Source organism: Numenius arquata, chromosome 11, assembly GCF_964106895.1.
Source record: "Numenius arquata chromosome 11, bNumArq3.hap1.1, whole genome shotgun sequence".
Taxonomy (NCBI): Eukaryota; Metazoa; Chordata; class Aves; order Charadriiformes; family Scolopacidae; genus Numenius; species Numenius arquata.
Window position 1 is genome coordinate 27,090,621 of NC_133586.1, and position 13,599 is coordinate 27,104,219.

The window sequence follows — 13,599 nt, forward strand, 5'->3', positions numbered from 1 at the left end:
ACGTTGCTGTTGCTTTTGGCTGCTGTTAGGGGGAATTTTGTAGGCCATACCTCAAGCTTTTTGAAGATCTGACTGGGAGGTGTGCAGTCTGGTCTCTCTAGGATACGCTTTCTGTTACACACATAGTATGGGCTCTCTCCAGACTCTGTCTTCTCTTAGGTGTTATTGTTAAAGCTGCCTTAAATTTCGTCACTTGTACTCTAAACATACCGCTGAAAGTGTTGGGCAAAGGCCTTTTATCATCTTGCTCAGCAAGAGGTGACTTTTTCTTGTTCCAGGAGTAGCATAGCTTGGCTTACGCTCTTCTAATTCTAGATTACTCTCTTCTAGTTCCAGATTGTTTTCCAGAGACACAGCGATACTGATAATTTACTGAATTCAACACTGTCATTGAGATCATAAGTGTCTTGGAGACTCTGTCTCGGTGCTGCAGATAGGTGAGGCAAGTCAGGTCGTTTTGAGTCTGGAAACAGGGAAATAACCAGTGCAATAAAATGCTTTAGAGCATGTCTGTGGCAGTTTAGGAGGACTGTATTGGACTGTTTTGCAAAGCTGTTTTGGCAGTTGATGGAGCAGGTTTTGTGAGGTTGAAGCTTTAGCATTTCCTTGGTTGTTTGCCTTATAGTTTCTTCTCATCTTCCTTGATCTTCGCAATGCGAGCTGTAGCCCCAAAACATTGGTTGTGCATTGGGTGATTCAGGGCAGGGGAAAGAGCAATTTCTTGTCCCTAAATCCATTTCTTTGTCTTAGATCCACCAATCCGATGACCCCACTAACGTAGTCGTTACCGGGCTGGTGAGGTGCCTAGGCTGCCTTGTCTCTCTAACAGTGTTAGGAGTACGTAATTGGGATTTCGTTCAAGAAAGAAGTAGATACACCAAGCGGAAGATGATTGGCTGCTCTCTTTTAACAGACAAGTCTGAGAAGGAAAACCCATTCGAATCCCCTTTCATTCTGGATTGGTGGATCTGAAGCCCAGAAACAGAGTTTCAGGTAAGAAGTCACCCTGTACTATCTCTTGCCGCTTCTGCTTAGATGAGTTTGTCCGCAAATTCAGTATCTTGCTTTAACTGCTTCATGTCCCTAAAGTGTTAGAACACCCCGAGTTAGCTGCTGAGCTTAGGGTAAGAAAGGGCGTATTCAGTAAATACACGTGCAGTTTGTTAGGAAATTGCAAATCTCCTGTGAAAAACAGACCTAGGAACATAAGGTGACCTTGCCTTCTGTGGGGCTGGGAAGCTGTATCTACAGGTGCAGGGGCACTAAGGAAATGCTTCTGAAAGGAGAAAGCAGCCGTACCAGTGACTTGGGTGAACTTCTCAATTGAGTTCAGGAAAGTAAATAGCCCTCTGCTCTGATTTCGAGCTGTGTATGGACCTCTGGTGAGGTTCAGAAATGTGGAGAACTTGTCTAGTTGTTCCTAGTACAAATTCCAGTGGCTTTACCCTGCTGAAGTGCCATTTGAAGTTCTGTTGTGGGCAGCACTTGGAGTCAGCCTTTTAAACCCTTCATGAGATTTCAACGTAAAGCTGTGTTCCGAGTTGTTTTCGAAGCGTAACTGGGCCAGTTGTAAGGCACGGTTCTCAAGTGGAGTTTCACAGTTCTAGCGGATTTATTTCAGAGTAAGGGGAGTGTGGTTGTATTTTGAGTCACATTCATCCAAGATGACTGTAAAAGGCTACAACATCTTATCTTAAAGACAAGTTTCGAAGGTATTTGTGTGCGTTAGGAAGGAAAGCGGGTCCCTGGCTGATAGGAGAATATAGTTAAATATCTGGTGTGAACAGGAGGAGACCTGTGCCTCTCCTTAACACCCAGCTTTATTCTAAGCTAGTGCTTTAATGAACTTGGCAACTTATTTCCAAAGTTAGTAGGAAGCAGTGTGCCTCGATTCCTTTTGATATTAATAGCAATAACACTAAACCGCTTGAGTGTTTTCTTTTGTAGGCAGCTACTAAAGCAAACCTTAAGGCCTCGATATTTAATCCACTGTAGAAGAAACTCTTGTAGGAGCTGTTGATCTCGTGTATTGTTTTAGCTCTGCGTTTGTTCTGCTGGCACGGTATTTTGTGAAAAAATTATACTTTAATTTAATGGATGAATTCGTATATAATGAATTATTTGTGCACAGGGTAGTGTTGTTTCCTGGTTTGATTTTTTTTTTTTTTTGAGTACTTTATTTGGTTAGGGTGGAGAAGTCTTGGGTGTGCTTTTTTAGTATAATTCTCTCAAAAAAAGTCTGAGGGAAAATCTAAGGGAAATACTCATTAACCTTAGTCTGACACATTTTGTGCAGCCTCCTCTACTATCAAATTGAATTTGTCCCACACATGAATCGGACTCACCTTGGAGTTAACACTGCAAAATAACATCTTCCTGTGGAATATTTGCTGTTCAGGGTGTGCCTTTTTCTAAAATGAGAGCATGGGGAGGCAGAAGTGAACTTGGCATCTTTAATGATGAAAACTGAAAAGAGGAAATAATTTAAAATACACTGAGGGGCAGAAAAGAGGAAGCATAAATGTGTCCTCCTGCTGATTAAGATCCCCGATGTGAGGATATTTAATATTGTTTAACTTTTTAAAACGTGAAACAGTCTGATCAAAGGCAGTAGAAAGCGAAGTTGAACTTGAGTGCAAGGATCTGCAGGTTGGAGGCTTAGTTCTCGCCCAGGTTGTGAATCTTACATTTCAAAAAGTGAAATGTCAGTCAGCTGTCAAAGGCTATGGAAATATTCCTCTGCAGCACGTGATGTACAAACCTGGAATGTGAAGTTAGTGTTTTATTATGTGCTGAGCCCAGGCTTCACGTGCATTTAAACTCATCAAGTTAAAGTGCACGCTGCCTTGTCTACACTAGATTTTTAGATGGGGTTGATATTATTTTTAGATTATGTTAGGCCTCATCCTTAAAAACTTAATATGGAAAAGAGTCTAAGACAACTTTTAACATCTTAGACAAGTTTCAGCCACATTTTTCTAAGTGTTTAACTTAAAGTTTCTACTATTTCAATTGGCAATGCTAGGTCTTTTTTCAGCGCTTCTCCTCCCCGCAGCCCTCCCAGTTATGATTTACTATAAGCAGGTGTGCTGCTTTCTGTGGATGCCTGTAACACCTTGGTTCCTGCTGCATAAAAGCATGGGAAAGCCATTTTTCTTTTGAAACAGCCTTTTTCTGTAACATAGGATATGTTAATGCAGAAAGGAGTATCACACTCGTGGAGTTTAGAAACTGTGGGAACTGGGATGTATGTATATGAAAGAAGTGAGGGTTGATCTAAATACTGTGTTTTGGAAAGTTTATATGATTTCAGTGACCATTCAGAGTGACTTACATAAACACATTAGGATTTTCTTCCTAGTCTTTTGTATCTTTCTGAAAATGAGCTGCTGCATCTCATGTGTATTACCCTGATGAATAAATTATAATGGAGTAAGATTGTTGTTATATTCAAAGAAAGCATTTAATCTTTTCTCCACTGAACCCATATTCCTTTTGTAGCATTCATTTTGTTGTAGCGAGTGCATACTTTGATCTCCAGGAGCGGAGCGGGACCGCGCTATCGATCACCCTTCTGTGAATTCATTGTCCTATCTAGAAGAACGGTGTGGTAATGAGGAGAATTTCTCTGATAAATTATTTTCCCTTTGTCTTGCTTTAAATTTCCCGACTGCTCACTTAGTGTTTTTTTTTTTTTTTCCCCAAATGCAAGGAGCTGATGTGCAGAGCTTGAATGACTATTGGAAGGTTGTAACATTGAGTGATTTTTTTGAATGGCAGTCACTTAGCTAAACAGATTTTTCTAATGGAAGTGTGACTCGGCTATTGGCTACCTATTTTTTTTTTTTTTTTGGAACGATCTCGTAACAATATGGGAATAATCAAAAACATTTCACAAGTTAAAATGAGTTTGCTACATTGTGAATACTTATTTTTGAGAAATTCACTTTTGCATTTGTAATTAGTCAAAGGACGGAAATGCAGAAGTAAATTACATCTAAGGCAACTTTCTTACCTGAGAATGTAGCTGTTCTTAAATCAAAGCAGAATACTGCAACACATACGTAAAACTCCATGGATTTTGGAAATACGTTGTATGAATAGTACTCCAGCAGCCTTCCAAATGAGACACTCAAGACTGGACGTGAGATTGCATTTTGGCCGTGGAAAAGGTAGTGATGTGATGGCACCGAATCCAACAAACCCGCCTGGCGCATGTGAATACACTGCATCTCTCAAGGGACAACTTGGTTTCCAAATGAGAATAGGAAGAGTGCAAAGTACTGCTATTGGTCTGACGTAAATTCTTTCTTTGTTTTCGGGTACCTTGGCAAAGGTATTAAATGTCGTACCAAAAGGTGCGGCGAAGAGAATGTGTTACCGAGCCAGGCTGTCACTTGTGCAACACTCGTCTGTGTGACATGCATGTCCCCACACACTATTGCTGACTGAGTGCTCACACTTAAAGAGTACACTTTGACATTTTTACTTTTCCACCTCTTGTAAACACTCAGCCTGCTTGTTCTGATATCTAATTGATTCGACACTGTTGTGCTTGTCACTATTTTGAATAAATCTGTTAAGGTAAAACAGCAGGTAAGATCTGGGTGATATCCCAGCTAGATGGAGTTTGAGTAGTTGGCAATTGTTCCCTGCCGAGTGTAAAATAATACTGAAGGCCTTTTGACAGTGTTTTTATGTCTTATTGTGGTTAATGCTGATTTTTGAGAAACTTAAGAGCTGAGCTTGATATTAAATTTGATTCGGGAGCCATATAGCTTTCATAAACGAGCGTACTGTCCTCAAGTCTCAGTTTGCTTTTCAGAATACCCCTTTTTGCAGCATTAATTCTGAACGTGTCCGTCATTCCCAGCCATAGAGAGTTTTCAGTAACAGAGGTTACCCCATGAATTTATCAATATTAAGTGTTAATGGAAATAAAGAAGTATCAATTCTGTTGGTCCCGGCCTAAATCACAGTAAACTGAACAGCAGATTACCGATTTTGAATAGTGTGCGAGTTTCTTAGAGCTAAAAAACCGAAGAGAATTCAGAATAAAGGTTGAAGTTTTTTGGTTATACCTTTTTTGCCTACCCAAATCTCTACCCGTAGCCCCGTGGCCATCCAGAACACCAACTAACCCTGCTTTGTCCTCATGAGAATGTTGGGAAAAGCATTTCAGGCTTTAGGCTTTGTAAACTTTAATTAATTGTTCGGTTCTAATGTTCAATTTCGTTTTGTAATAAGCTGCATAAGAAAAAAGCTCTTGCAGGAGGAGTGAATTAATATAATTAGTCATGCTCCTTAAAAAAAAAAAAAAGGAATAAATTAGCTCCTTCATTTGTTTTATTGTATTTTGCTTTGAAATTCCAAAATGCCTCCCTGTGCCGATCATTTTTGGACTCTGCCTGGAAACTGATTTTCAAAAGCAAGGATACTTTTACCTTAAGAACAGAATTTCCCAAACTGTAAACGCACCAATAAATTTTGATTCCTTAAATTATCTTGTATGAATAAAATGAACGCAGTGAAAAATTCCGAGGTCATAGTTTTAATACTTTATAAAACTTCCCAGAAGTTAGGTTTGGTTATGTAAATGCTGTCATTCTTAATTATGACACTGCAGTATTTCCATCCCTGGATATCAAAGACGTATTCATTCCGTCAGGAAGACAGGCTATCGTCCGTATTCAGTTCTTGAGCAATTTAGTGCACTTTATAGGATAAATGGGTGATTTTATTTTTTTTTTTTTAAGAGGTAAGAAAGCGTGAGGATTTCTCTGTGACATAAGTCCTAATTTCAGAGTCCCGGAAATGAAAGGTTTATGGACATTTTACAGTGCTTTACTGAAACAGCAGTGCTGTACACCTAGAAGAAGTCGAAATTGAAGGAAAACTTTGGCTTTTGGTTGGGTTTTTTTGTGCCTCTATTCTAAAAGTTACCCACCTACAAAGTTGCTTTATTGGAAGAACACTGCTGTGTGCTTTACTATTAGTATAAGAAGTTCTTAGCACCTGACCTTTGAAGGCATTGAAGTATATTCCTTCTTTATATTACTGAGAATTTACAGATTTGAGTGTCAATGCAAGCATTTGCAGGGGTTTCTTCAGTTTGAGATTTAAGATTGAAACCTAAATCGTGAAATGTAATTCCTGAGGCTGGACCACCAAAGCAGCTCTTTGCATATAGAATTAAAATTAATCATAATAATAAAATTAATGTATTAATCTTTCCAAACATAAGGCCTTTAAAAGATCAGACGAGGGTTTCTCTATTTGTCTTTATTCTTTCAGCATCATTCTCTCCTTGCCATGAAGCTGTAAAGCCCCCCTCTCATCTGCTCCTCCCCTGCCTGTAGTGCATTGAGGTGAACACACAGCTCTCTTAACGTGAGTTGATTAAAACTCTGCATGGCAAATTAGTTTTTTCCTTAAAATTTGAGTTTTGATTGGCCTTATCTTAGTCTGTGTGGTTCTGTTGTCTGCCAGCGGGATTGACACTGCTTAATATGTGCATTTAATATTATGCCCATTAGCCCAGGGTCATTTTCCCTTTCCCAAACTTTAATAAATAGTGCTCTATCTCCCTGGGGTCCTGACGAAAGGCAGGTGGGAAAGTAAAGACGTAAGTTCAGGATCTTGTTATGCAAAAATGAAATCTTCAGTCCGCTATTATGCTTTTCTTCATGACAGTTCCTGTGCAAGCAGGGTCAAGAAATAACGTGTCAGTGAAGCGTACAAATATTTGCACATTCCTGTGTTAGTGTGAAGTACGATGCAATATTTAATTTGTAGTATTGTGCAATATTATTGCTACAGCTGAGCGTCCAGTGATTTTTATAAACCCTTTTATTCAGGGTTTTGTAATAGCGTGGAAAGGGTTTTGTGTGGCTTAAACTTGGCATGGAAATGGCCTCTGTGTCTAATGTGTTTTGAACTACATCAAAAAAATTGTTCTCAAGCTATTCATATTTCTCTTAAGTTCTTAAAATTCAGCTTATTTAGCTAGAGTGGTTCCTAAAAGAAAGCACAGCCTAATAACCTAAAATGGTGATTTTTTTTATCTTATAATTTGTGAACTCCTTTAGGTGTAGGTTCATTATAGAGATTATGCGCACAGTTTTGTACATTTTATCTGAAAATCTTAGGCAAGAAGTTTGTGGTGTTGTTTGATAGATGACTTTTATTAAGTGATGTGAACAGAATTACTTTTTTTTTTTTTTTACTGGGCCTGTATGTTTAAAAATGCAAAAAACTTATTTGGGCTTTAACAAATACCTGCCGCGATGCACTGAATTTCGATGGTTCGGTGTCGCAGAAACACCATTCAGGTATTGTGCCAAATCAGATTAAATAATGAAACAGATTAGAAAGGAAGTTAGGTTTTTTAATTATATCCCCTTGTTTTGAAGGAGAGCTATAAACGGTCTATAAAAGATCCTCCATCTTCAATATCAGGATCGGTGGGTTTGAACAGTACGTCCTGCCTTTTTAAAAAAATATAGAAATCTTTCGGGTTTTTTGGTGTCTCATTGAAATTAAGGTAGTTTCCCTAATGTCACTGGCTGACTATCTTGGATTAATCTTGGGAATTAAATTTAAAGTGTTTATGTGCGGACGTGTCAAAGTAAATTATTGCAAAGTAATTATAGATACATGGGATTAATTACTAAATTAAAAATTGTATTTCTCTAAGCTTTTAATAATATAAAACTGGCTTATTTTGATATTGAAGGAAGAATACACCATAGCATAAATATGTTTGGTTTTACCTAGGAAGAATACGCTATAGCATAAATATGTTTGGTTTTACCTCTGTACATAAGGTATGTACACCCACTCATCCCATGACAAATGCACAGTACAAAACATCCCTATGGAATTGCAGCCTTCCTGCTGGATTAGAGAGAGAATTCCTGTGTGGTTTGGTGCTGCTAGGGTCCTGCTCCTCCTGTTTTTGCTTTAATTTCTCTCCTTAGCACTGAGATGAAAATATTAGGCTTTCTTTTGTTTTATTTATAAGGTACAAACCAAACAAAAATAAGGGTTTTAATTCTTTTTATTCTTCAGTTGCTCTGGGCTCCCTCCTTCCCCTCAACCCTGGCACAAACCCTTGTCCCTGACTCTGCACCTCCTGTTACTCCACTTCCAACTTCCATCTCTCTGGGATTTTTCTTTTAAATATTTGGTGTGTCTTACCACTAAATTGGAAGCCTGTGTGAAAAATAGTAAAAGCTTAAGGCTGTGCCAAATTTTAGAGCTGGGTTTGTGCATTGCTTGATAGTGATTAATTGACTCCTTTTCCCTCACTTCATCTGATGGTTCTGTAGTGTACATACTATTCTGTCCTTAAAAGGAACTGTGAAATAATATCGTGGAGCTATAAAAGGTTTGGGGAGCAAATTTCTTCAGCTTCAGGAAAGAAACAAAAAGGATTTCCAACCTTTTCCTAACTCCTAGTGTCAGGGATGTGGATTCTGGTAGTTAAGCTTGGTTCTTTCTGGCTTGGGTGGTGGTAGGACTAATAAATTAATGTAGTTAGGGGATAATTTGGCTTTAGGATGCCCTCAACTCAGAATACAAATTTTTTTCCCTAATAACCCATTTAATCAGGATACTATGCAGAACTTGGTCTTGCAATTTGAACTTAGTGAGGTGGTGTCCCTCTTAAAGAATGCTTCATTTTTTTGGTTGTGTCAGTGTCCCAGGTAACCCCAGAAGTTCCTGTCGGCTTTGCTGTCAGAATAAACACGCACAAATGCTTTGAGAAAGCTGAGACAGTGCTGGGTGCCAAACCTTAATTCCCCACGCTCCTCTGGGTTGTGTTATAAAGACGTGCCACCCTAACAAGGAGCTCCTGCCCCTCTGCTCCCTGCGGGTGAAAAACCTCACTAGTGATTTTTGGCTGGGTGGGTTTGCTGGGGGATGCATCTCCTGCTGCAGCAGCATCGGTGGATGGTGGACCCCAACTCTAACAACTCTAACACAACCAGTAGGACCATATGATATTCAGCTGGGTTGCAAAGGAGGAAAATGAGCTCGTTCTCCTTGGTAGGACAGAGGGATGGCTTATTTTCTAACAAGGATCTTCAGTCGTTATTTTACCCTTGGCCGCTAACCTTGTGATTAATGTAGAAATAACATAGATAAGTACCCACGTTAACGTACTAATGAGTTGCCTGCCTTGAGTGATTTGTTGTGGCATCTAACTGCTTCTTCTCTTCCTTCCTTTTTGTCACCCTGCAGTGTTCTGTGCCAAGGTCTTTGTGGCTAGGCTGCTCCAACCTGGTAGAGAGCATGTGCGCACTGAGATGCCTGCAGAGCATGCCCAGTGTCAGATGTCTCCAGGTGCCTTTCTTCTTTCTTGTTGTAAATGTTATGCTGTTGAACATGTGTTTAAACTCTTCAGGACTCTTGTTTAATCAAACTGTTAAGTCTGCTAAATGTGTTTGGGTTTTTTGGGTTTGGTTTTTATTTTGTTTGTTTTTTGTTTTTTTTTTTTTTTTTTTTGTGCATCCCTTTTCTGAAATCTTCTACTTAACTGCATTGTAGGAGTGAATCTTAAGAGGGCTTTGTGTACAGTAGGCTCTTGCCGGGGGGGTGGTGGTGGTGAGCTTTTGTGTTTTATTGCCTGTTAACTGAAGTTGTGATATAAGTAGCATAGTTGTGCATGTTTTGCCTGCTACGTTTTGCTTTCTTGTTTAATTTTAACAAAAAAAAAAAAAAAACACCCACCAAAAACATAATGAGCTTTACCATTTCTCTTAAATTGTAATGAACTGACGAGCCTGTAATATTTGTGTGATTTTAATTTGGAAAGGATAAGCTTTTTATTTTCTACTAAGTGGGAACCTGGTTATAGCCTCACCTTGCAGTCGTTGGGCATGTTTGAATGCAGCCCAGTTAGCGCGGAGTCCTGGGGCTGGTGGGGTTACTCCGTTAACTGAGCTTCTGAGCTTTGGAAAAGTGAAGAATAAGGGCTGGGGGAGGGGGCTCTGCGTAGGAGACCACTAAATCTCAAGCTCTTTGTTATTTTTCTTCTAGTAAGCTGTTGAAGCTGATCCTGTGTAATTTATAGGTGGGGGAATTGATGTTTATTCACTGGGCTGGGAGGGATTGAAAAGGCTAAAAAGGGAGATTTTGATACTGGTTAACAACTTTGAACTGCCAAGATATTTACCTTGGAAAGAAAAAGGCGGAACGTGTAGTAACTGTGTGGCACTTCCTAAAGTGTTTCTGAATGTAACATTTTTAGCAGAGGATAACTATTATTTAATATTAGTATCTTTTATAACATAATAGCATTATTCAGTGGTTCAGTATTTCATGTGTACAAAAGGAATACTGAAAAGAAATTGCCTTTGTGAACGAAAACTTCAACCAATTGAGATTTGTTGCAGTCAGTCCATTGGAGTTCAGACACTGGATAACATGAATGTCTTACCTCCGAGAGTAACCACATATTTCAAAACCTCCTCTTGCTGCTTGAGTTCCAGCAAATTTGAGTTTCAGAATTTAAAATGTCTTCAAGATTTCTGCTAAAATACAAACACGTTTTTTCTGTTTGAATGCTTTGTTTCCAATTTTGAAATGCTATTCAAAGGGGAGGAAAAAAAAGCCGTGACGAAGCTAAAAGTATAGATGGATAATCCAATTTTATAGAAATTGGCGCTACCTCATGTCCAAGTGATGGTTATAGCAGATGCTTATAGTCATGATAGGGCAAAGTCACAGAGGTTTGGTGTCTGTCTTGGGAATATTTACAAGCTAGTTCTAATATAAGATCTTTCTGCTTTCTTTCCCTGAGCCTCAGCATTCACTCCCTCACTGGAAAAGTAAAATAAACCTTTTTTTCAGTGGGAATTCTGAAATTTTTTCTCCAGGGACCTAACTTGTCAGCGGCCAAAAAGTACCGTGGAATTTTTCATCAAGCAATCCTAGTTGGTTTTAAGATGGATAGTGATGTTGGGGTAGGTTGGATGGAGTCTGGTGGCCAGTAATTGTTTTAAGGCTTGTTACTGAACACCGGTGAGGGATGTGAGCAGGGAGCTGGAAACTTTTCAAGCTGGTGCAGACCAGGTTGCAATCCTACACTTTCTTACCTTCTTTCTGTCCAGCTTTGAATTTGTGACTTATGCCTAAATGTATTTAAGAGTTTGAGAACTATTTCAGAATGGGAGCGGTTGTGCTGCTGATAACTGTCTTTTAAATGGTAAGTGTAGATCTTGGCTTCATGGGCTGCAAGGCTTGGGGAGGGCTGGCTGCTGGACCCCCACATGGGGAATTTCAAAAAGACTCGTTAGGCTCAGAGGTTCCTTAACGAGCTCAGGTTCCCTGCTGAAGGTGAGGCGTGCAGCTCTGCAAATACCTGGTCTGGGAATTGCAAGGACCCCTTAATGATGGATCTGGGAACTTCATGATTGCCCCAAGTTTGCTGTAAATCAGTTCTTTGGAAATTTCTCATCAGTAGCACATCATGGCAAATGAACTGGTTTTTGTCCCCAACTGAACTTTTTATTTAAACAATATTACAAACAGCTAAATCTGTATATTAAATTGACATAATAGTAAACCTATTTCTTGTGAACCCTTTTCTTCTTTCTGCTACAGTATCTGTCAGTAGTTAACTGTAAATTGAACAGGGGAAAGCTCAGACCAGGCTGAGCCATAGATTAATCGATGCAAAAAACATTTTATTACAAACTTCTGTTGATAATACTGATTTACAGGATAAAATACAAAACAGTTTGTTCATGAACATACTTCTTTATACACCAGATTTTTGGAAACCTGCTATCACACAGATGAGATGTTATATATAATTAAAACCCACAGCTAATGCAGCTCTTACGCCAGAATGTGTCACTTTGAAAATTTTCTCAAACCTGTATTGTTTTCAGGAATTGTTACAGATCTGTCAGCTTTCATGAAAACCACATTTGAAGTACCAGTTAATTTGTGTAGGCTCTTTGCTCCATGTACCTGTAGCAATTTAACAATCCCAAAACATGTTAAACTATATAATAGTAACAACTGACAGAGTCATCAAATTTTAGTAATAAAGTACATCACTGCAAGGACGTTCCCACCAGGTTGTTTAGGCTGGTGGGTTTGCTTTGAGGCTGTGGGGAGCTCAGAGAAGCAATTTTGTGTATCCAGCCGTGGTGGGTACACAATCCCTGGCGAGGGATTTCACCAGGGTGTTTGGTCCCTTCGTGTGTTGCTTTTCTGCTGCCTGCACCCTCCTGGTGGATTGCATAGAAAATAAGAGGGATAACTGTCCTGAGCAGATACCGGTGGGACACACTGCTTGGTAAGGGGTAGAGAGAGCTTTGTTGATTTAAATTTTGTTCAAAGAATCAAATTGTGGTTTGTTTTTTTTTTTTCTTCTTTAAGTCTGTTTTTTCTAGAACTGCAACCAGGAGTAAGAGGTTTTGAATCTTTTAGAAGCATCTGTGGGGTGTATTTAAAAAAAACAACAACAAAGGGTTCTCCTTTCAGGCGTGTGACTCAATGATGCCCAAAGGGGAACGTGGAAGTGAAAGTGGCCCCGGCTGCTTTTCCCCATTTTTTATTTTCGGTACCGTGACTTGCCCTTCATTGTTCCCTGAGCTAGAAGCCCACATGTAAAAACAGGTAGGGCGTATATACCCGGAGATCTTTGTTCTGCAGCACTCATTCAATTAACGTAATGATGATTAATAGGAAATTTAAGAAGGGAAATACAGAAGGCCTTCGGTGATTCACCGAAGTTATCTGAGGGTTAAACGGACCAGAAAGAGGGGAAAGAATATCTTCAGGAAGCTCTTACTCAGTCTTAGTGCTTTTTTCAAACATTTAGGCTTCGGGAATAATCTACTGTCAGTCTAAAAGAAGAAAGCAGAGATTAGGTTTCCTCTTGCCTTTCCGTAGCGTTGTTCGCAATCATACAACCTAACCAGGCTCCTGTAAAATCAACCTGTCCCATTTAAGCAACCATCCTCTGTTGGCAGTGGGTTGGAGGTGGTGTTCCAATTCTCCATAGTTAGTCTGGTTTTGTGTTCTGTGCTTTTTCTCAAGCAGTGAAGTACCTTCGCAGTCCTGTAGTTTACTGGAGAAATACTTGCTTTCTGCATCCTGTGAGCTGTTAGTGAGTGGAGAAGAGAGATCATTTATTAAAAAGTATTCCCATTTGTAGTACTTGAAGTTTGCTCTCATCTATTCTGATTTTCAGGTTAATTAATGTTTTTTGGGAATAAAGACCTTGACGTGTATTATTACATGTATTATCACTTGTTGTATTGAAAAGCATATATTAAAAGCCAGTTCGTAATACTTGAGACTACTATAGATTGTGAGGCCTTATTTTCAACTGCTTAATTATCTTTAATAATGTTTTTGTACCAAGGAGCTTACCACGATGAACACACTTGGATTCAAATAGCACTGTTTTCATCCTCTCTTCGATAGGCATTTGACTGCAAGATTAAAAGCATATACTGGTCTCTTATTTAGGTCTTTAGCCAAACTGGTTCTGTTACCAGTTGTGTAATGCCAACCCTATGGATACATCACCTTCCATAGCTTCAGCCTCGGGAAGCATCGCAGCGGTTTTGAAAA

The 13,599-nt window shown here is 39.2% G+C and overlaps 1 protein-coding gene across 2 annotated transcripts in view; it reads left to right on the plus strand.

The window, feature by feature from the left end:
• The first annotated feature begins 913 nt into the window (after positions 1-913).
• Positions 914-13,599, plus strand: part of FBXW11 (F-box and WD repeat domain containing 11) — a 67,648-nt gene continuing 54,962 nt past the window's right edge. Inside the window, exon 1 of one of the 2 annotated variants that reach the window (XM_074155507.1) lies at positions 914-993. Coding sequence is in view for 1 of the 2 variants with exons in the window: in XM_074155506.1 (XP_074011607.1) it covers positions 9,298-9,348 (51 nt within the window). In the remaining variant the exon portion in view is untranslated. Of the gene's footprint in view, positions 994-9,251; positions 9,349-13,599 lie in introns of those variants that run through there. The other variant, XM_074155506.1, reaches the window with a different exon arrangement.